A 24,143-nucleotide genomic window follows, 5' to 3' on the forward strand; every position below is an offset into this window, starting at 1 on the left:
TGGAAGTTAGTTCTTTCAGAACTTTGAAACATTCGAATGTGGCTAAGAAGAGCCACTGTGTTTCCAAAGTTCTCAGTGAGGAGACTGAAATGCCTGAATAATGGTAGTTAGTTTCATTCCCCTCATGGGAAGAGGAAGCTGAGATGGGAGGGTGATGCCCATCACATCCCATTTAATCAAGGACCTGGTGCACTGTTGTGGGTTGGATGAAGTGAGTTTCTCTGCTGTGTTTGTTGACGTCTCAAGAAAAGCCAGAAGTCACAGCTTGCTCACTTCTCTGCGCTATTCTGTAGTAGAACTGGTCCAGGCTTCTCAGCCTATCTCAAGCCACGTGGCCTATACCGAGCAAACTGGACAGGATTTGGAGGGCTGTGCGATTTAATGAGCTATGTATTATATATTTGTTTACACTGTACCATTAAAGTTAGAAATATAAAACACTAAGTATATTAATTTAGATATTTCATATTAAATTTATATGAAACTTCCAAGTAACAGTTTTTCAGTTTGCTTATTTATCTTACAGATGTGGACATTTATCTTACAGATCTTATTTATCTTTCAGTTTGCTTGTTTATCTTACAGTTCCTGATCAAGAACTTAATGATGAGCCATTCACATTCTTTTAATTTTTTTTAAGTTTATTTATTTTTGAGAGACAGAGAGAGAGACACACACAGAGAGTGCGAGCGGGGGAGGGGCAGGAAGAGAGAGAGAGAGAGAGAGAGAGAGAGAGAGAGAGAGAGAGAGAGGAGGAGACACAGAATCTGAAGCAGGCTCCAGGCTCTGTGCTGATAGCACAGAACCTGACGTGGGTCTTGGACTCATGAGCTGCAAGATCATGACCTGAGCCGAAGTCTGATGCTTAACCAACTGAGCCACCCAGGCACCTCCCTTCACACTGTTGATAATCACCGTCAATAAGAAACTTCGTTTGCACAAGTAGGTCATAAAAAATTTTTATTGATTTTTTTAAATAACCATTCCAAAATTTCTAACAATAGAAATTATCTTTATAGGCTCTAACAGCCTTTTTTTTTTTTTTTCTTTTTGCTCTTTCACTGATAAAATGTGATGCTGGCATTTTCTGTAACAATGCAGATCTTTTTCAAACCCTCAGAACTTTCTTGTATAGAGCATTGCACAGTAACAGTGAAGCTGGCTCCCGTTGGAGACTGCAGCTCCTGGGTTGGCAGCTGGGGCAAGGACCCAGGCTGGGCACAGGACAGGGCTAAGCCTCACAGGCTGCGGTGGCTTGGGGCGGCTGCTCACAAGTGGGGAGCAACAGGCCTGAGGGACCAGTGCTCACACTGCATCAGTCTACTGCCTTCACCAGCAGAGGGAGTTAGGTTCTCTGTGCCTCAGCCTGCCCATCTGGAAAATGGGGATAATAGCAGTACCTACCAGCCGGGGTTGTTTTCAGGATTGAATGAGTCCTATGTGTGGCCACAGAGTAGGCGCTACCTGTGTGTTTACTAGCTAAAATGAAAAGGTCGAGAGCCTCTGAAACAAACCCCTAAATCATGTGCAGAGCCAGCCAGAATCAGATTACTGAGTTCTGAAATCCCGGCTCTACCCCTCTCTAGATGTGGGCCATAGCGCATCACTCAATGTTTCCAGCCTCGGTTTCCTGGTCCATACATGATAATGGCATTGCTACGTATGGTAGTGATATCCAGATTAAATAGGGCAGTTCACATAAAGTGCTTGAAACACAGCAAGTGCTCAACCAACAACCGCTGTCATGACATAGCAGAGCCAGGCTGTGAACTCACAGATACTGAGTTCTAAGCCTGTTCCTTGCCCACTGCCCGGGTCCACCTCCCCCGTAAGTTGTGACTCCCAAACGGAAAAGTGTTTTACCTGTCAGACTCTCTTCCACAAGTTATTTTTAATCTTTCCACTCAGATTGTAGTTGTCAACCCTTTAGTATATTTTGTGTTTCTTTTTAAGTTTTTTTTTAATGTTTTTATTTATTTTTGAGACAGAGAGAGACAGAACACGAGCAGGGGAGGGGCAGAGAGAGGGGGAGACACAGAATCTGAAGCAGGCTCCAGGCTCTGAGCTGTCAGCACAGAGCCCGACGCAGGGCTTGAACTCACAAGCTGTGAGATCATGACCTGAGCCGAAGTCGGACGCTCAACCGACTGAGCCACCCAGGCACCCCAGTATATTTTGTTTTTCATCCTTGGACTCTGGAGTGGTTTTTCCATATCTTTCCAGAACAATGCCAAGATGGGTCAAAGCAATTGCATCGAGGACCAGCCATTAAGGGAATTTCTCTGCAGAGGCATGGAGGCCACTGGTCGGTGACCAATGTCTTTCAAGTAAGTACAACATACCCTTCCTCATTCAAATTTTATTAGGAAATCACATCAAAGAATTACTCAGTTATAAAACTTTAAACATTAAATAAATCATTCTTATCAAATAGATGATTCATGTAAGAATATCAGATTTTTCATAAGACCAGAAGCAAAGCCAAATACAGCATTCCATTTTACAAATATTTTTACACTTAATAGTCATGAAAAAGAAAAGAACTTTAAAAAAACAACCCTGACTCTGTGCAAATGTTAACATCAAGGAACAGCGCTAGAGGTGAGGCTGTTAAAGCTTAAATCTTTAATCTGCAAGGTAAGCACATGAAATAAGTCATCTTTTATTAAAATAGATCTTTGTCTCTTTCCATCATATACATATAAGTGTATTTTCTCTTTAAATAAATATATATTATGTATTTTTAATGATGACTTACATTCACCTGGTGCTTTGGGGCCATGGCATTGGATCGGCAAGGAAGACAAATTCTAAAAACATGGAGCGTACAGAGATCCTCCTAAAGCAGAAGACTTTCCTTGAGTTGGGAAAGTTTTCCTCATATGAGGACTTCTGAGTCTTCTGAGGAGTCGTCGGCAAATAAAAGTCCATCTGGTGATGGGCTCCCCAAGGGCAAGGGGCTGGAATGGGACCAGGAGACTCCATTTTTTACAAGTTTGTCCTCTGGTAAAACACAGTCCTTTTCCGCCGTCCCTGATGCCGGGCCGGCAGAAGCCAAATCTCCCCACTCCTCACTGCCCCCATTCAGGATGTACCTTTCTTCCTGAGGCTTGCTGTCATGAACTTCTGCTGTGACCACACTGACAGCAGCGCTGGGAGTACAAGAGCCAATGATAGAGTCAAGATCAATGTTCATGTCTAGCTGAGCAAGTGCGGGGCCCTCTCCGGGGTCCTCGCAGCTCTCGGGAAACTGTGTGTTGATGTAAATGACATCAGCTTTGTCCTGAACTTCAGGCAAACTCTCCAAGAGTTTTTCTAGCTGCAGCCTCAGCACAGAAAAGGTCGGTCGGTCCAAGGGCTCAGCTCTCCAGCAAGAATGCATTATTTCATACCTACAAGTACAGAAGAGTGAGTTGTTTCCTGGCCCAGCACCCACGGCGCTTAGGACAATCCACACAGTGTTTTCACCTATTCTTTGGTTTTGTCACATCTTAATCCACACGAATTCCACTTTTGGGAAATCACTGAGGTTTTCCTTGTGGCATAGTATTTGTTCAATGTTTATAAATACTCCATGGGTATGTAATAAGTGATTCTCTGGCTCCAGGAATACAGGACATTCATGGCAATTATATCGAACTTTGCAAAGTAGGAGTATTTCAGGTCTTTCCTTCACTCTAGAGGTTGGCAAACTATATGGCCCATGGGCCAAGTCCAGCCCACCGTCTGCTTTGTAAATAAGGTTTTACGGGAACACAGCTACCTTTATGTATTTCCATATTGTCTATAGCTGCTTCTGCTACAGTGGCAGAGTTGTGTAGTTGCTACAAAAACCATATGGCCTGCAAAACTGAAGGTATTTATTTGGCACTTTACAGAAAGAGCGTGCTGACCCCAGTTCCATACCATCAGATTGGGTTTGTAACCAGGAGGACTGAGTTAGAAGGGCCCTGGGGTAAGGGCTAAAGAGGCCAGGGGGTGAGGAAGGGGGAAGGTGAAGGATGTGTGCCTCACGGGGCTCAGTGTTGTGTATCACTATATTTAGTCTTCTCGACAGCCCTGTCATTGTTGCTTTGCAATAAAAATGAGAGTGGAGGGGCGCCTGGGTGGCGCAGTCGGTTAAGCGTCCGACTTCAGCCAGGTCACGATCTCGCGGTCCGGGAGTTCGAGCCCTGCGTCAGGCTCTGGGCTGATGGCTCGGAGCCTGGAGCCTGTTTCCGATTCTGTGTCTCCCTCTCTCTCTGCCCCTCCCCCGTTCATGCTCTGTCTCTCTCTGTCCCCAAAATAAATAAACGTTGAAAAAAAAAAAAGAAATAAAAATGAGAGTGGACTCAGGGATGTTACAGATGCCATGGCTCTGTGGGCAGCAGGGGCAGTATGGGGACCAGCCTCCAGCTGGACAACTCCTATCCCCAGGTGCTCATGACCCCTCTGTTGTGTTCTGTACAGACAACTCTCTGGTTTTTTCATTTCCAGTGTCTGATATAACTAAGAATTACAGTGGAGGGACATTTACATGAGCACAACAAAACAAAGAGATGACTGAATGAGGGACCACTGGCCGGAGACGAAGAGGGCGTTATACCATCATTTCATTTTGATTCTTTCCTGTTTTGAGAAATTCATATTCACGTCACTAGATGAGAAAACAACCCAAATTTAAATCATCTGACACATGTAGTTGATGCGATGTTGTGAACATAAATATGTAATTCCCAGGGTGCCTGGGTGGCTCAGTTGGTTAAGCATCTGACTTCGGCTCAGGTCATGATCTCTTGGCTCATAGCTTCAAGCCCCACGTCGGGCTGTATGCTGACAGCTCAGAGCCTGGAGCCTGCTTCAGATTCTGTGTCTCCTTCTGTCTCTGCCCCTCCCCTGCTTGTGTTCTCTCTCTCTCTCTCAAAAATAAACAAACACTGGGGCACCTGGGTGGCTCAGTCGATTAAGTGTCCGACTTCAGCTTAGGCCATGATCTCTCGGCTCATAGGTTCAGGCCCCACGTTGGGGTCTGTGCTGACGCCTCGGAGCCCGGACCCTGCTTTGGATTCTGTGTCTCCCTCTCTCTCTCTCTCTCTCTCTCTCTCTCCCTCTCTCTGCCCCTCCCCCACTGGCGCTCTGTCTCTCTCTTTCTGTTTCAAAAATAACCATTCAAAATTAAAAACGAAACCAACATTAAAAAAATAAAAAAATGCAATTCCCATATTTACACTGAACACATAATATAGACCCTTTGACTAATTCTGCTGGCTCGTGGTACTTCACAGACACGTCCAGATCTCATTTATGTAGGCATGTAACATCATCTTTCATTTGTTTGCTTTTTCAGCCTCCATCAAGGGCCGGCTCTGAACAGAGAACAGTAAGGTCACAGCAGGGGCACATTCCTCTGATGATCCCGATCCTCACTTGGATCCTCAGGCTGAGGAGTGCTTTATACTCTCCCTGTTTTACCTTCAGTAGATGGTCACTTAGACAAGGCAAACCGTTTTTGTTTCCATTTTTGAGGTTTTTATGGTATAAATCAATTTGCACGACTTCCTTTTTTCCCCCCCACAAAGCCTTGATGGTTGACACTCTGAGATGAGCTTGGAGGAATTCTGTCCATGGAGACATACTCTCCTTTATATTACTTCACCAAGGCGCTGTGTTAATTTATTTCCATTTATTCCAGGTCTTAGGAGAAAGCATTTCAATAATCTATCATTTTTTCATGTGGCAAAGTAACAATGTCACTTTGAAACTTATTATTATTATTATTACTTTCAGTACTTTGTGAAAGACCTAAAAATAGGACTAGGACTTTTACAGTCATGTGAGCATGTATATGGTCTAAGCTGCTCCCCTAAAAGGGCAATGTTGTATGAGTGGACCAAGGAAAGGAGCAAGAGGGAGAGCCTTGGCCTGGAGGGTAACGGGGACTGTGATGTTTAGTAATTTCAATTTTGTGGAAGAAAGAAAAAATAGTTTGGTAGTTGCCTTTGTAAACGGTCCCTTTTGTTTTTCGGTTGAGATTTTATGAAAGAGATACTCCTATCGGTTGCCAGGGGCTGAAGCCGGGAAGGGGGAGTTGTTTCATGGGTACAGATTTTCCGTTTCATCAGATGAGAAGAGGCTTGGAGAGATGGACACAACAACGCGAATGCCCTTAACCCTACTGAACTGCACACTTACACATGGTTGCGTTATGTGGATTGTACCACTATTTAAAAAAGATGCAATCATGCAAATTCGTTGAATTTATAAATGCTTGAATTCATCATATGTGTCAAGCACCTGCTTTGTCCCTGGCTCTGAAGCTGAGTACGGCCTTGCCAGTCTGCTCAGGGAAACGATGCTCGGAAGGCGGGAATCTCCTAAGCAGCACGTGTCTCTACAGCACTGAGCCACGGTCTGATCCTAGCTCAGCCAGCCGACCCCCATCTCTCCCATCTCTCTCCTGCTCAGGGCCTAGGCTGCCTCAGGTAGAAGCGGAGGGACTGACTGATCGGGAAGTAAAGCAGGGTTTCTGAGAGGGAGAAGGTGGGTGTGAGCCGGGGTCCTCGGAGGAGATAGATGAGCGGCAGGTACAAGTCAGGGCCGGCTCTTCACCCGCTGTCATTCCAGGCCCTGGGAGGTAGGGGTCGGGGTGGTCAGGTGTGGACAGGATGAGGCGGTGCTGTGACAGCGGCAGGTGAGCCTCGGGCAGTGACAGGCCCTGATGCTGGGTGGCCACAGCTTCAGGGCTGCTGACGTGGATGACACCTCAGCAAGTGCCGGCTGTGTGTAAGGCTAATGGGCCGCGACCCTCTGATGTTGCTCGATCAATAGCAGCTCTGTGGAGAAGTGCATTCCCACTCACATATGGGGCTACAGAGGCTTGGAGAGGAGAGGGACTCATTGAAGTCACGCTGTCAGTGGCAGCTTCAAGTCTGCCCAACCCCAGGGCCCCTGTTCTTGTCCATGACAACCTGCTTCAGTAAAAATAATAATTGCCGACCTTTTGTTTCTGTTCTGTACCCTATGGCCATCCTGTGAAGTACCTGTATAGATATTAGCTTGCTCAACCAGCATGACCCTACCACGAAGGTACTAATATCCCCATTTTACAGACGAGGACACTAAGAGGGTGATATTTGGCCCCAGGTTGAGGGTGAGGCTGTGGCCCAACTCAAGGAGTATCTAGCACCACCGATCATGTTCTTAACCATTCAGCCACCCTGCCTGTCATGGGTCTGTTTTTGCCCTATGGGCAATGGGGTACACAGAACGGTGATCTTTAGGTGATCAGACTAATTTCAGAAAGATGGCTTTGGTTGCCACCCAAAGGATGTGGTAGGAGCCTGGGGGTAAGGAGAAAAACGAGACAGGAGACAAAAGGGCCTGTGCGATTCCATGGGAAACAACAATGACCCTCACCCGCTCATCGCTTAAATGCACTGGGATGTCACTGGGCCACTGTGTCCACATGTGTGAAGGGAAAGTGGAAGTAGGTGGCCCCAGCCGCTGGCCAGCTCTGGTCTTCCATGGTTTGATGGTGTGAGGGGCAGGAATGGAGGGGGGCTCTGAAGGATATCGGTAGGATAAAGAAAGAACAAGGTGGCTCCCAGGTGTCACTCTGGAAGACGAGGGGAATCAGTGTAAGTGCCATGAACCAAACTGGTCAGCTGGTAGGGGGTGCCCTGAGGGCTGCCGCTGGGAGGCCAGGAGCTCAGCTAAGGAAATGTCCCATGTAGGCGACCGGGGGCAGGGCTTAGTCATTCACAGGTGGGGGTGACGCTGTGGGAAGAGGTGGTCTTCACAGGGCAAGATTAGAGAGTGCAAAGTGCCCTCTGTTATTTACATTGTCATCCTACTCGGAGTTGAGTTTAAAAAGACCAAGGGGCGACTAAACACAGGAGTGAGCTCATCTCAACTAAGGTTAGGCAGCAAACATGGAGAAGCTCAGAGGTATCTGTTCATTTTTAAAAGAAAACGTGCAGATATGTAAACACAGAGGCCTCTTTGGGAGACACTGTTCTCCAGCATCAGATGCAAGAGGGGACGTGGCAAGAAGGTCCACCAGAGACCCCACAAGCCTGCAGCATGGGGACCACGGAGTCATCTGCTTTGCCTGACTTCCCCGACATGCAGCGTCTAAGGCTCTTTCCCCTAAAAGCTCTCACAGAAGGGGCGCCTGGGTGGCTCAGTGGGTCGAGTGTCTGATTTCGGCTCGGGTCATGTTCTCGCGGTTTGTGAGCTCAAGCCCCCCCATCGGGCTCGCTGCCGTCAGCACAGAGCCTGCTTTGGATCCTCTGTCCTCCTCTCTTTGCCTCTCCCCCACTTGCTCTCTCTCTTTCAAAAGTAAATAAACATTTAAAAAAAAGTTCTTACAGAAAAGCGGCTCAGCATTCCCCATTTGGCTCTACGTGAAATCTCTCAAAACCACCATGTGACAGCAGCTTAGACCTTGCTAAGACCCCAGATAATCACTGCAAATACCAACTTCGTTGGGAGCACAAGCGAAGCGAAGAAAGACACGGCGACAAAACTCTTCATTCAATATTGTTTGGCTGGGACTGCTTCCTCATTTTCAGAAGCAAACGTTTCGTTAACGTGCTCCCTTTAAAAACTACCATGAAACCCCAAACTGTAATTTAATTAGGATTTCGTGGTATTTCTCAAGGGCTGATGTTTTTTTTGTGTCTGTTCTTAATGTTATATACTTACAGCCACAATGACAACCACCGCCACCCCCACAAAGCAGGGTGAGGGATCAACAAAGTTTCCTTCTGTTTGGCTTGGATGGGATCTAGGAGGCCTGCATGCAGACTGGCCTGGGCCCTGTCACCCGTGTTGAGGAAGCAGGGTCAGAGCGTATGCATGTGGAGGGGGAGGGGGAGGGAGGGACCTGGGAGGGGGGAGGGGGAGGGGCCCCGGGAGGCGTCCAACACATGCCTCCTCACGTCAGTGGCCCATCGTGGTGTTCCGTGACACAGCAGCGTGCAGGCCTGTGGTCCCGAAACGTTCTCGCTAACCACGGTGAAAGTGCCCTCTCTAGGCTCGTGACCCCTGTTGTGTTGGGAGGAGACTCCACATCAGGAAGGTTCAAACCACCAATGATGCTACTAATAATGGGTACCATGATGAGACACTCCCACAGGCTAAGCATGCCACCCATTATCTTCTGCAACTTTTCTTCCCAATCCCTCTCCGAAGAATATGTGACTCTACTTTTTTTTTTTGTGGCGGATAATAAGGCACAGGGAGGTCAAGTCAGTTGTGATGGCCACACACGTGGCTGCTTGGGAGGCGGAGGCCTGTCTCTGACTGCAACTCCTGGGCCTCTTCCCATAGTGCCCACCCTGAAGAGAGAGGGCCTGTCAGAACAGATGTGCGCTGTGGTCCCACACGTTGGAGCTGGGGCCCCTCAGGAGCATAGTTTCCCAGGGCAGGTTTTATTTTATTTATTTAAAAAGATTTTTTTTTTTTAACGATTATTCATTTTTGAGGGACAGAGCGTGAGTGGGGAAGGGGCAGAGAGACAGGGAGACACAGAATCCGAAGCAGGCTCCAGGCTCTGAGCTGTCAGCGCAGAGCCCGGACACGGGGCTCGAACTCACGAGCCTCGAGATCGTGACCTGAGCCAAGTTGGATGCTTAGCCGACCGGGCCACCCAGGCGCCCCATTTCACAGGGTTGGTTTTTTAAAACATGCATTTCTGGGCCTGCTCTGTACCAACAGAATCGCGATCTCCGGGCACAGCGCTGAGGAATCTCTTTGCTAGACTATCTCCCCAGCAAGTCCGAGGACCAGGATGGCCTCAGCGTCACGGGCTCAGGCTTCCAGATTTCCTGACTGGAGATACGATTGTGGTCAGTCACAATCAATGTCACAAACAATGGGGTTTGTTGGAAATGCTGCACAGAAGGGAAACTGCCGCTGTGAGAGGGCAGGTAATCACACAGGTGCCCTCATGCACTACAGAGTCAACCTACTGGTCTACAAGACAGATCTACCGGTGCTTATGGACCTCAGGGCACGTGCAGGCTCCCTGGAGAGGCGCACACGCCGGCTCCCCGGGCTTCGCGGAGCCAGCCAAGCGGCCCGTGCAGAGTGCCCCGAGTCACCAAGAAGCTCACTTACAGTTCGGCCAGGCAGTCCTCGGGCTGCTTCAGCCTGTGGCCATGGAGCAGGTAGTCATACATTTCGTGGTTCTGGACGCCGGGGTACGGAGTCATTCCCCGTGTTGCTATTTCCCACATGGTCACGCCAAATGCCCACTGAGAACAAAGCAACAACAAGTTAGGATGTGAGTCTTTTCAGAGAGGCTGAATGGACTTTTTCATTTAGAAAGGTCATTTCCTTAAAGCCCGATGGTGGTGCACAAAGCTGACAATTATGCCAGGGACATGCTGCTCTCCCAACGCGGCAAGAACCAGGGGGTCAGAGAGCCACGCTTGCCCAGTTGCATAAAAGCTGTTGTGACAAAGGCAGATAGAGCCTTCTCTCTTTCTCTCTCTCTCTCTCTCTCTGTAATGCTCTGCTCCACTGCTGTTGTCAGGTGTCTTCTCTTCCCAGTGTCTGGGGAAGGGTATAATTACACAGCACCTTTTATTTATTTATTTTGAAAATTTTTAATGTTTATTTTTGAGACCGAGCACGAGCAGGGGAGGGACAGAGAGAGGGAGGGAGAAAGACACAGAGTCTGAAGCAGGCTCCAGGTTCCGAGGCGTCAGCACAGAACCCGACGCGGGGTCTGAACTCCGGAACCGTGAGATCTTGACCCAAGTCACTGTCGGACGCTTAACCGACTGAGCCGCCCAGGTGCCTGTACACAGCACCTTTTGCTTCCAAAGAGCCACTGGATGAACCCGTTCAATTTAATGTGAATATGACATATCTTGGTGGTGGTCAGTAAGTCACTATATTGTAGCACAAAAAAAAAAAAAAAAAAAAAAAAAAAAAAGATGGGAATAAATGAAAGGCCTGGGCAAAGACAGATCTTCTGAAGGTCACTGGAATCTAGTGTTCCAGTTAAGGAAGAGCATCTAGCAGTAAATAGGAGGTGTGACCATGCTCCCAATCCTCGGTTAATCAGAAGTAAAATGTCTTGCAAAACTGGTGTAAGTCATTCCTTCCCGTGACCCTTCATCTTTGCCACGTGGGGCTCCACGTCAAAACTCTGTACGTACCACGTCACTTTTACTTGTGTAGACTCGGTCTGCCAGACTCTCTATGGCAATCCATTTCACAGGCATCTTGGCGATGCGGCCTTGGCGGTAGTAATCGCCGCTGTAAATCTTCTTAGAAAGGCCAAAGTCCGCGACACAGACGGTCATATCATCTCGTAACCTACAGAGAGCGAGTTCGTGCCTTCAGCGACCTCCGAGGCAAAGCCTAAACCGGATGCAGCTGAAACATTTCTGATAAGGAACTGAAAGACCCCATCAGCTTGTGAGGGTCCTGCTCTGGGACCAATGGCAGAGCCAGTGACGGGGGCGTCAGAAGAGTTATGACCTTGCACCCCCCGCGGTCCGTGTGGGGATCTGTGCACAGAGGGTGGAGCCATGTGCAGGGAACAGATGGTGCACAGGAGGAGAGAGAGAGCAGCAGCCCAAACCCAGGGCCCCCAGGGGGACTCCTCCAGTGCCCACTGGCCGTCCTGCTGGAGGCAGCAACTGCTCCTGCCACTTTGAGGGAGTTGGGGAAGTACAAGCTCTAAGAGGGGGACCCTGGACTTCCTGCTAAGGTAGCCAGGTGGTACTTGAGGAATTAACTGCATGTAGAAAGGGATGCAATTGCATTTAGAGCCCAAGCTGTTAAGGCAGATCCTAGACAAGAGGAAGGAGAAAGAGGGGGAGAGATGAGTGGTCTGGAGGTGGGGTAACTGCCTTGTTCCTGTCTGCCCGGCACTGACTTTTAAAACTGACGAGTCCCACGTCCTGGGAAATCTCTCAGTCTCAGGCAAAGAGGACAGCTGATCACCTTACCTGATGGGAAAAACATGAAGGAAATAGGAAGGGCAAAGAGAGCTTTTCATGACTTTCCCTCCATGGCAGAAAAAATTACTTAAACAAGAAACACAAACAAGCCCCTTCTGGGTTTTCAAAAATGAGGTGCAGGTGGTAGGGGGCCGGTGGGAGGCTAGGTAAGGAGTGAGGGGGCCCCATCTGCAGCCCAGAAAAACAAATAACAGCAATACATTTAAGGAACACTCTCTCATTTTGCAATAATAAACTTAAAATCAAGAACTAATTATTATTCTTGAAGATTTACAGCAGATAACGACTCTGCTGAAGCAGGATGAAGAGATGGAGGAACTTGAGTTCAGAGTTTTCATAGAAGTCCTTGTCTGCTGCAAAAGGAAAGCTTTGGTGCGGGTTCACAGTGCATATGCGCAAGGAGGCATCATGAAACTTGAGGGGCAAAACCTTTATCAATTTCCTTACTGTCTCCAGGATTAGCTGACTTACATATAACTCTGGGTCCAAAACTAGCCGATGGCAAGGGGGAAGGATCACAAAGATCAGAAGTAGCACCCACTCCAAGCTGAGAGTGCAAAAATAAAAAAGGAGTCACAGATGAAAGTCTTGGAAGTCAACCAGACTCTTGGAAGCAGAAATTGTGAAAAGACCCAGTTTTACAGCAGAGCCATAGAAATCCCATCTCTAGAGCCAGCCACACGCTCCCCCCCCCCAAATCTGCCCTTCCTCCATATTTTCATAGCAACAGGCCACCCCCTATTCCTACCCTGTCCCCCCAAATGTCTAACATGATGAGGTCTAACCCCTTCCAAGTCGGACCAGGGCTCTTACATGCAATTTCGAGCAGCTAAATCTCGATGAAGAAAATTCCTGTTGCTCAGATACTCCATCCCCTGGGCAATGTCCACCATGAACTTCAGTAGAGTCTGCAGCGGAATGTGCTGGGGGTGGGGGAAGGGGGAAGAAACAAGAAGACAAAGTCTTTTTTATAAAAGGAAAACTTGGAGAGTTATTTCCACCGGAAGTGGGGAAATAGTGTTTATATTTCTTTATTTTTATTTTTTAACGTTTATTCATTTTTGAGACAGAGAGAGACAGAGCATGAATGGTGGAAGGTCAGAGAGAGAGGGAGACACAGAATCTGAAACAGGCTCCAGGCTCTGAGCTGTCAGCACAGAGCCCAATGCGGGGCTCGAACTCACGGGACCGCGAGATCGTGACCTGAGCCGAAGTCGGACGCTTAACCGACTGAGCCACCCAGGCACCCCAGTGTTTATATTTCTTAAAAGTTGGGCCCTGAAGCAAGGAAACACACCTTTAATTTCTACATCATTTTTTTCACAAATAAGGTTTTAAGGGGTGCCTAGATGGCTCAGTCAGTTAAGCATCCAACTTTGGCTCAGGTTATAATCTTACCACTAAGTGTCCAATTTTGGCTTAGGTCATGATCTCACCATTCATGAGTTTGAACCCCGCATGGGGCTCTCTGCTGTCAGCATGGCCTGCTCTGGCTTTGGGTCTTCTGTCCCCCTCTCTCTCTGCCCCTCCCCAACTCACGCTATCTCTCTCTCAAAAATAAATAAACATTAACAAGATTTAAAAAAACGGTTTTTAAAAAAGGAATAACAACAACAACAACAAACTATAAAACCTCTTGGCAAATTTCACATTCTTTCTGTCTTTAAAAATATTGACGGTGAGGGACACCCGGGTGGCTCAGTTGGTTAAGTGCCCGACTCTTGATTTCGGCTCAGGTCATGATCTCATGGTCATGAGATCAAGTCCCAAGTCGGGCTCCATGCTGACCATGGAGCCTGCTAGAGATTTTCTCTATCTCTCTCTTCCTCTGCCCCTCTTCCCTGCTCACACTCCACACCCCTGTCTAAAATAAAATAAAACAAATAATAAATAATAAAATAATAAATAAATAAAACACAAATATTGACAGTGAATAACATTCTTTTTTGCAAGTTATGAGATAAAATGGGATTCTTTGTGTCCTTTGGAATGGCAGTGGGGCAGAGCACCCGTAACAGGAAAAGAGGGGAAAAGAGGGGTGGTCTGCTTTCAGTGGGGGAGGGACAAAAAGCCCACCTACAAGGAGCTGTTTCCAGTTATGCACCCGTATGCTATCATCTTGCCTTGAAATGTCTGGAAAGATACTTTTCTTCCAGACAGAAATTAGGATAGTCTTTGCCTCTTATCAGAGCACCAAAGGACCACAAGAAAGTATTTGGGGCTTTTCATTTTGGTTTCTCTGGGGCCCTCCTGTAAGTTTCAACAGTCTATCCTGTAAAAATCAGACTGCATGGCTATGTTAGAAACCCTGCCACGATGGGATTCACGATGAGGGTGATGACCGATGAAGACTTCTGTGCTATAAACAAATGTCTTCGCACAGTCAGGGCCCCGAAGAAAACCACACGCTCCTGGCAGTCATGAATGGGTCCATCCATGACATAGCCTCCCCAAAGCTTTGGATTTGTCATGGTTTATTCTCTATGGAACATGAGTTTTCCAAAGTGGTATTCACGAAGACACTGCATTTTTAATGATTCCATGGTTTATATTTCCCGGCAAAGATACGTGTTAATCACATTCTGTATATATAATAATATGCTTTAATCATTCTTTACTCTTGCATACTGGAGTTGTTAAAAAATGTAAACAAAAAAAGTGTAAACAGGGGCGCCTGGGTGGCTCAGTCAGTTATGCGTCCGACTTTGGCTCAGGTCATAATCTCAGTCTGTGAGTTTGAGCCCCGTGTCAGGCTCTGTGCTGCATTCTTGTTAGCACGTGGTATTAGTAGTTTTTTGGTTGGGTTTGATTTGGTTGTAAGCTGCTCTGATAGGTGGATAGTGATACCTTACCATGGCTTTTATTTACAGGTCTCTAAATGATTAATGATGTTGAGCATCTTTTCTTGTGGTTATTTGCCATCTTTATATCCTCTTTGGTGAGTGTCAAAGTCTTTTGCTTAATTAATTAATTATTTAGTTTACTGTTGGAACAGGGAGAGTGTGCACACGCAAGTGGGGGAGGGGCAGAGAGAGAGGGAGAGAAAGAATCCCTACATGGGGCTCGATTACACAAACCCTGAGATCATGACCTGAGCCAAAATCAAGAGTCAAATGCTTAACTGACTGAGCCATGCAGGCACCCCTATTTTATTTTATTTTATTTTATTTTATTTTATTTTATTTTATTTTGTAAATATTTATTTATTTATTTTGAGAGAATGAGAGAGAGCATGTGGGCAAGCATGAGTGGGGGAGGGGCAGAGAGAGAGGGAGAGAGAATCCCAAGCAGGCTCCTCACCGTCAGTGCAGAGCCCAACTCAGGGCTCGCTCCCACAGTGAGATCATGACCTGAGCTGAAATCAGGAGCCGGACGATTAACCGACTGAGCCACCCAGGTGCCCCTTGTTCATTTTCTAACTGGGTTCCAAACTGTATGATTCCATTCATAGAACGTTTTCAAAAAGACAAAACTATAGTAATGGAGAACAGATGAATGGCTACCCGGAATTAGCCATGGGGGCACAGCATCACTACAAAAGGGGTAGCAGGAGGAGGTGTTTTTGGGTGATGAAGCTGTTCTGTATCCTGACTGTGAAGATGGATCTATTCATGTGTTAAAACTGATAGAACTGCACATCAAAATGGAAAAAGAGTCTATAATACTGTATGATAATTAAAAAAAAATTATAAAGATTATAAATGGTCTCTATCTGTTCTACAACAATTCAAGGAAAAAAATCCAGTAAGAGGTTACATTTGCAAAGGGACCCAAAAGGGGAAGCGAGTTAAACTTCACAAGTAAAGACAGATGATATTTGGCCATCAAACAGCCCAGTGTATTTTTACTTTTTTTGGGGGGGGGGGCGGGGGGAAGAGCGTGAGCACACACGAGAGAGAGAGAGAGAGAGAGAGAGAGAGAGAGAGAGAGCGCACTTAGGTATATGAGAGTGAACAGCAGGGCAGAGAGAAAGGGAGAATCCTATTTTTAATTTTATTTAAATCCAAGTTAGTTAACATATGGTGTAATAATGATTTTAGGAGTGGAACTTAGTGATGCTTCACTTACATATAACACCCAGTGCTCATCCTAACAAGTGCCCTCCTTAATGACCATCACCCATTTGGTCTATCCCCCCACTCACCACCTCTCCAGCAACCCTCAGTTTGTTCTCTGTATTTAAGAGTCTCTTATGGTTTGCCTCCCTCTCTCTTTTTATCTTATTTTTCCTTCCCTTCCCCTATGTTCATCTGTTTTATTTCTTAAATTCCACAAATGAATGAAATCATATGATATTTATCTCTCTCAGTGACTTATTTCACTGAGCATAATACACTCTAGTTCCATCCACATTGTTGCAAATGGCAAGATTTCATTCTTTTTGATCCTCGAGTATATATTGTATACATTGTATATATATACCACATCTTCTTTATCCATTCATCAGTCGATGGATATTTGGGCTCTTTCCATACTTTGGCTATTATTGATAGCGCTGCTATAAACACTGGGGTACATGTGCCCCTTCAAATCAGCATTTTTGTATCTTTTAGATAAATATCTAGTAGTGCAATTGCTGGATCATAGGGTAGTTCTATTTTTAATTTTTTGAGGAACCTCCACACTGTGGGAGAGAGAGAATTTTAAGCAGGTTACGTGCCTAGTGCGGAGACTGCCATGGGGCTTAATCTCATGACCCTGAGATCATGATCTGAGCCAAAATCAAGAATTGGATGCCCAACCGACCGAGCCACCCAGGCACCCCCTTTTTTTTTATTTTAAACTATAGAATTCACTCTTATGCAACATGATAATCCCATCCCTCCAAAAATTAGAAAAATCATCCCACATACCAGAAAATTAAATATGAGTGAAATTGCCCATCAATGTGGAACAAGATCCATTCAAGAGGATGCTGTGCAGCCATTCACAGGCAACAGTCTGGAGGCTGCTGCCCTGCTGGGAAGGGTGCACAGGAGATGGCGCTATCAGAGAAGAGCTGAAGACAGGGGGTCTGCAGCCTGGGGGCCAGTCCAGCCTCCACCGTTGTCTGATCTGTGCCTCCGTTTCCTCACCGGAGATTTTATTAGTAACTACTCCCTATGGTTGCTACGCTATTACTGCATTAATATATGCAAAATATAGGCTGGCCTCTACTTATGCTTGAGAAATGTTAGCACCTTTGATGGCGTGTGGATAGGTGCACAGATAGCACCAGCCTGTGAAACACGTAGGCACAGAATAAGCAGTTGTGATGGGAATGTCTGAAGCTGCCAATGAAATGTGCTAAGATGTTGGGAATTGTAGGTATTTTTTCCCTTCTTTTCTATGCTTCTTATAATATTGTCTTTTGGGTGGAAAAGGGAAGGAAAACGCTCAGCCATGCCGAGTCCCTTACTTTCGATTAGGCTCTTCACTTCTTTGGAGGAACCTCAGTGATTTTATAATAGCTCTGAGATGTGGCTATAATTTCCTAACTCTGGTTAGTATCTGGGTGGGTGGAAGACTTAAAACAAGTCATGAGGAAGAGAACAAAAATCTGAGCATGAGACCAAGGGGAAGTGAAAAAAGAAAGGGGCTCACTCTCCTGCTTCGGCCACTTACCTCTTCCTGGGAGGAACAAAACAAGAAAAAGAAAAAGAAAAAGAAAAAGAAAGAAAAAGAAAAAGAAAAAGAAAAAGAAAAAGAAAAAGAAAAAGAAAAAGAAAAAGAAAAAGAAAAAGAAAAAGAAAAAGAAAAAGAAAAGAAAAAATAACCTTCCATATCCATAACAAACAGTGTTATATCCATAACACACAGTGTCATATCCATAACACACAGTGTCGGCAAGACATAGGAAAGAAGTTCCAGAATATGTTTACCCTAAATTGGGCCTCAAGTTTTTGTTTTTGTTTTTCAAGTGCCTTGCCAAATTTAACAAATGGTAATGCCTGCAGATTTGCCTGTCTCTTGGGATAAGGACTTGCCCATTAAAAAAAAATGTTTATTTGCAGGGAGAGAGAGAGAAAGAGAGCAAGGGAGGGGCAGAGAGAGAGAGAGAGAGAGAGAGTGCAGTGTAGAGCTTGATGCAGGCTCGAACCCCTTAACCAAGAGATCATGACTTGAGCCAAAATCAAGAGTGAGATGCTTAACCAACTGAGCCACCCAGGTGCCCCCAGGGCTTTCCCCATGATGCCCCATACTCAGCATTCTTGTGGCCCCTGGTCAATCACCTGGGTAGGACCGGTGGCTGCATGCCGGTGGGTATGGTGCTTCCGTCTAAGCTCCTGTTTCTGTCTGGTTTCCCTGTGCTGTGGGATTCAGGGCAGGGTTTGCCCTGTGGGGTCACTGCCCTTCTTACAGGCACTATTGAAGGAAAATATGCTGGCCCACCAATTCACACCACGCTTTCCAAATCCTGAGGATGGAGGGGCCCTTGATAAATGGAAAGGTGGATGGAGGACATTCATGCTCAGTGTCCAGAAAAACAGCTCAGTGCAACTTGCCTCTGGGAATGAAACAGATCCTGCCTCCAGTGATTTCAGAGTGAACAAGTCAGAAAGAGGAGACTTTAAGAGAAAGAGGCCACTCTGTCAGCATGGGAGACCCACTTGGCTCCATTGTGATGAGGCTTGGGCCAGGAGACTGTGTGCCAAGCCAGACTTCTTCCTCCCATAAAATGGGAATAATAAGATTTCTGAGCAGGTCTGCTGTGAGGACAGATCCCACACTTCAGCATCCAGGGCGCACAGTGAGCGCTGAACAAAGGCCATGTATTCCCCCTCCCGCCTTTATTTTCAAGGTTACATGCTGAGGTTCCCCAGGCCCTGTCACAGAAGCCTGGAGGACTGTGAGAGGCAACACGACTGGGTAAATTACCTTGGGTCTGGTCTCCAGTCGTGAATAGAGTAAGTAAGTATGCAGATCCCCGTACTTCATGAAGGGTAAAATTACCATGGGCTTTGGGATGCCTTGAGAGCTCATTTCTATACATACACCTGAAATTAAAACCAGAGAAGGTTACAAAGAGCCCTTGTTACCAGTAACCAGAAAAGCATTGCAGGCGCACTGGCCAAATTGAAACCATGTGCTCTCAAGGTAATGATTAAAGAAGAAAAAAACACCCATAACTCACACACTCACTACATAGTAGACTATGGAATACACCCTAGGCCCACGTCTCGGTATTTTTTTCCTTTCAGATTAATGCCAATCTTTTTTTTTTTTTTTTTTAATTTTTTTTTCAATGTTTTTTTATTTATTTTTGGGACAGAGAGAGACAGAGCATGAACGGGGGAGGGGCAGAGAGAGAGGGAGACACAGAATCGGAAACAGCCTCCAGGCTCCGAGCCATCAGCCCAGAGCCTGACGCGGGGCTCGAACCCACGGACCGCGAGATCGTGACCTGGCTGAAGTCGGACGCCCAACCGACTGCGCCACCCAGGCGCCCCAATGCCAATCTTTTTTTATTTTTTAATTAAAAAAAATGTTTATTTATTTTTGAGAGAAAGAGAGAGAAGGGGCAGAGGGAGAGGGAGACACAATCCAAAGCAGGCTCCAGACTCAGTCAGCACAGAGCCTGATGCAGGGCTCGAACTCAAAAACCATGAGATCATGACCTGAGCCGAAGTCACAAGTCAGACGCTCAACCAACTGAGCCACCCAGGTGCCCTAGATTAGTGCCACCCTGCATGAGAGCTCTCAAAAAATTAATCTGTAACAAGTGTAGCCATCTAGAAAACCACTGAGTTTTTGTTAACCTGAGCCTAAGTGAGGGGTTGTAACTGCAGTAGAATTCAAGGGCAAACTAGTTTCATGTAATAGTTAAAAACCTTGGGGCGCCTGGGTGGCTCAGTCGGTTGGGCGTCCGACTTCAGCTCGGGTCACGATCTCGCGGTCCATGAGTTCGAGCCCCGCATCGGGCTCTGGGCTGATGGCTCAGAGCCTGGAGCCTGTTTCTGATTCTGTGTCTCCCTCTCTCTCTGCCCCTCCCCCGTTCATGCTCTGTCTCTCTCTGTCCCGAAAATAAATAAACGTTAAAAAAAAAAATTAAAAAAAAAAAAAAAAAACCTTATCAGGTGAACAAGCCCAGTTCAATCAAATGCTTAAAACTATTAAAGAATTTCGAGGGGCGCCTGGGTGGCTCAGTTTAGCGGCCAACTTCGGCTCAGGTCATGATCTCTCAGTTCACAAGTTATAACCTGCGTCGAGCTCTGTGCTGACAGCTCAGAGCCTGAAGCCTGTTTCAGATTCTGTGTTTCCAAATCTCTCTGCCCCTCTCCTGCTCACACTCTGTCTCTCTCTCTCTCAAAAATAAATTAAAAAAAAAAATAAAAGAATTTTGACGGCCAATCATGTCTCTAAATTTTCATGGTTAACACAGGAAACACCATTTATCATGAAAAGCTAGAACTAGGGCCCGTCACCTGAAGTCAGGCTTGCAAAGCTCCTGTACATCACAGTGCAATTGTAAAGTGGCAATTGTTCTCAGAGCCTGTGAAAATCACTAGCTGCAAAGGAGTAACAGTAGTTTCTTCAAAATGATGTTGTATCCAAGCATTATTTTTCACATCTCTCTGTAGCTTTGATCCTAATAAAACTTTGAAAGTTCCCCCAACTATTGAGCACTTATCAAATCACAGGACAGAAAAAAAAGTCAGAATATACAATTGTTTCTAGGTTGTTCTTCTGTCTTGGAATAGTGGCACTTACACAGCAACCACTTGATATGATAGCGACAGGGCCACAAAACCAAATTCTATTAAATCATGACCCATAAAATGGTCAGCACAGATTCTAGAAAATCGGTACTTGAAAATGTTAATAAATTGTTTCTCAAAGATGATCTACGGAATGTGTCCACTTTAACTGCTTTACCCCACTGGTATTTGTTTTTTTTTTTTTTTTTTTAACGTTTATTTATTTTTGAGACAGAGAGAGACAGAGCATGAACAGGGGAGGGGCAGAGAGAGAGGGAGACACAGAATCTGAAACAGGCTCCAGGCTCTGAGCTGTCAGCACAGAGCCCGACGCGGGGCTCGAACTCACGGACCGCGAGATCATGACCTGAGCCGAAGCCGGATGCCTAACCGACTGAGCCACCCAGGCGCCCCTACCCCACTGGTATTTGATTCATGGATAACCTTAAGTCACTAACATTGTAATTTAACATAAGCTTTGGTCTTGCCTTTGAGTAACTGGGGGGCCCCATTTTAATCTACAGTCAACTAGAACTCTGTGGACACTAAATGTTCCCGAGCCCTTGGGGTGTCTAGGAAATGCAGGCCCATTTTTACCATCAGCCTCAGAAAGTATAACTGTAAGATGTCTTTGGGGCGAAAAACACGATGTTATAAATTACTGTGAAGTTATACAAGATGATAAACTTATCTCCCCCAGAGATTTCTCCTGTGGTGTGGAGTGGATTAGCCAAGCCCCACTGGTCCCTCCCAATCCCGCATTTCTCTGAGGTACCTAGCAGTCGGATGACGTTTGGGTGGTTGAAGTCTTTCATGCACGCTGCCTCGCTGAGAAACTCCTCAATCTCTCGCTGAGAAAAGTTGTCCACTGAAAGAGAAGACAGAAAAACGTGGGGCACTGATGATTTACTCAGTGAAGGGGAAGGAGGTGATAGCAATTTTGTCCTCTAAAAGTAAAATCAGGAAAAGGCAAACCACAGCAATCATAAACAGATGAGTGGTTATCAGGGACGGGTGGGTGGGGAGGGATGAAGGGGTTGCATGCAGGAAATTTTAGGGCAGGGGGACTTCCGTATGATACTGTGATGGTGCACATATGACACTGTATTTGTCAGAACCCACGGAATGTTCAAGAGCAGGTGAATGCTAATGTAACCCCTGGGCTTCAGGTAATAACGTCTTATATGGGTACATCAGTTGTAAAAAAAAAAATGCACTGATGCAAGATGTAATGGATACGGGAGACTGGGAAGGGAGAGGGAGTCATATGGGAATTCTCTGTATTTTCTGCCCAATTTTTCTATAAACCTACAACTGCTCTAAAAATGAAAGTATACTAGTTTAAAAAATGAAAGTCAAATGCATCATCTGTTGCGATGATTTTTAACTGAAAAAAAAAAGAAAGAACTCACATCTCTGTCTCTCTCTTGCAAGACTGGTTGCTCAATCATGCCTTGTGAACTGGATATACTTTCCTAACTTGCACATGGTACCATTTTGGGATTAAACCAACTTGTGAGAGACATCTAGAATTCTATATTATGCTAAGTGAAAGAAGCCAGTCACAGGAGGATAAGGACAGTGTGATCCCACTCTCATGAGGTACTCAGCGTAGTCAAACTTAGAGACAGAAAGGATGGTGGTAGCCAGGGGCAAGGAGGGGCAGGGGAGATGGGAAGTTGTTTAATGTGTAGGGAGTTTCTGTTTTGCAAGATGAAAACAGTTCTGGAGATGGATGGTGGGGATGGTTGCACAACAATGTGAATGTGCTTAATGCCACTGAGCTGTACTCTTAAAAATGGTTAGGATGGGGGGCGCCTGGGTGGCTCAGTTGGTTCAGCATCCAACTTCGGCTCAGGTCATGATCTAGAACTTCATGAGTCGAGCCCCACATCGGGCTCTGAGCTGTCAGCGCAGAGCTTGCTTTGGATCTTCTGTCTCCCTCTCTCTGCCCCTCCCCCACTCGTCCACTTGTGCACTCTCTCTCTCTCTCTTTCTCTCTCAAAAATAAATAAACATTAAAAAAAAAACCATTTTATGTTGTATCTTGCCACAATTAAAAACAATTAAAATCAAAGCCAGGCATGCCTTAGGGAATTTGCTTTAATAGGGTATAAGTTTTGACTGAAATCCCAGATGAGAGCCATCTAGCATAATGTCTATACATTCTCTGGGCTTTGTATACATTAATTTTCCTATTAAAGCAAATTTAAGAAAAAAAATATATAGATCTGCAAAATGTCTGCCACCTTTGCTCTCACTTAATACCTTTGCTCAGACAACGAGGCGGGTAGAACTTTGAAAGGGTAGGGTCTGCCTTCAAACTCCTCCCCCAAGGGGGCAAGATCGGAGGCAAAGACAGATGAGCCTGGGATGCAGAGGCCAGAGACTAGCCTTTCGATTTTTGAAAATTAGCACAGATGTAATTCATATGCAAGTTATTCTCTCTTTTTAATGTTTATTTATTTTTGAGAGAGAGAGAGAGAGAGAGAGAGAGAGAGTGCGAGCAGGGGAGTGTCAGAGAGAGACAGAGAGAGACACAGAATCAAAGCAGGTTCCAGGCTCCGAGCTGTCAGCACAGAGCCCGAAGCAGGGCTCAAACTCAGGAATCGTGAGAGCATAACCTGAGCCAAAATTGGATTCTTAACTGACTGAGCCACCCGGCTGCCCCGCAATTTATTCTAATTAAGTCAAAGAAGAGCATAGCCAAGGCCAGAGAGAAGAGAGCCCAGGCCTAGCTCCTTTTACAAGATCCCCTAAACCTTCCACATAGTAAATGCAGACAATGGAAAGGAGCCTTCACAGGGACCATTGTGAGGTTCAAATAAAATAATGCAAGAGGCAGGAATGGCCCTGAATGTGGCTGGCACCCAGATTTGACTATGTCCTGGGTTTAGCTCCACTGAATACTCTAACTTCAGGCTGTCTTGGTTTCCAGGGGATACCTTTTTTTTTTTTTTAATGTTTATTTATTTATTTTGAGAACGAGAGAGCGAACCAGTAAGGGAGGTGCAGAGAGAGAGAAAAGAGAGAATCTCAAGCAGGCTCCATGCTGTCAGCACTGAGCCCGACACAGGGCTGGAAGCCATGAACCATGAGATCGTGACCTGAGCCGAAACCCAGAGTCGGATGCCACTGACCCATGCAGGCACCCCCAGGGGATAATCCTTGAACCTGCTTCCGAGTTGCACTGATTTCCTCTTCCTGTCTTCCTTATGAAATTCAAGAGTGACTGCAGTGTCCTTTGGCACACAGGATTACATAAGTATTGGTCATTATTAGAGACATAAAAAGCTTCAGAAAGCAGAAAACAACAGCCCATGTGACTTGTAGGTTATTAGGGTTCCTTTTCATCACTGACTTAAAACTTCAGTCTCCGGTTCTGGTTAAAAAGTCTCAATACATGCTTATAAGCTAACTTATGTTTTAATTCCCAGTAAAAGTGAATTTAAATTTTAGGAAGAAACCAATTTTACTCCTTGATCAAAAACAATATTGAATATAT

The 24,143-nt window shown here is 45.9% G+C and overlaps 1 protein-coding gene across 3 annotated transcripts in view; it reads right to left on the minus strand.

Annotated features, from left to right (window-relative positions):
* MERTK (MER proto-oncogene, tyrosine kinase) overlaps positions 1 to 24,143 on the minus strand; it is a 147,609-nt gene that overhangs the window by 9,607 nt on the left and 113,859 nt on the right. For 2 of the 3 annotated variants that reach the window (XM_023251886.2, XM_023251885.2), the window contains exons 14-19: positions 21,414 to 21,506; positions 18,819 to 18,937; positions 12,774 to 12,883; positions 11,151 to 11,310; positions 10,102 to 10,238; positions 2,345 to 3,392 (exon numbers count right to left, since the gene is read on the minus strand). In XM_023251886.2, the coding sequence (XP_023107654.2) occupies positions 2,879 to 3,392; positions 10,102 to 10,238; positions 11,151 to 11,310; positions 12,774 to 12,883; positions 18,819 to 18,937; positions 21,414 to 21,506 (1,133 nt within the window). In that variant the 3' untranslated portion in view covers positions 2,345 to 2,878. Of the gene's footprint in view, positions 1 to 2,344; positions 3,393 to 10,101; positions 10,239 to 11,150; positions 11,311 to 12,773; positions 12,884 to 18,818; positions 18,938 to 21,413; positions 21,507 to 24,143 lie in introns of those variants that run through there. The other variant, XM_023251887.2, reaches the window with a different exon arrangement.

This window comes from Felis catus, chromosome A3 (genome assembly GCF_018350175.1).
Source record: "Felis catus isolate Fca126 chromosome A3, F.catus_Fca126_mat1.0, whole genome shotgun sequence".
NCBI lineage: Eukaryota > Metazoa > Chordata > Mammalia > Carnivora > Felidae > Felis > Felis catus.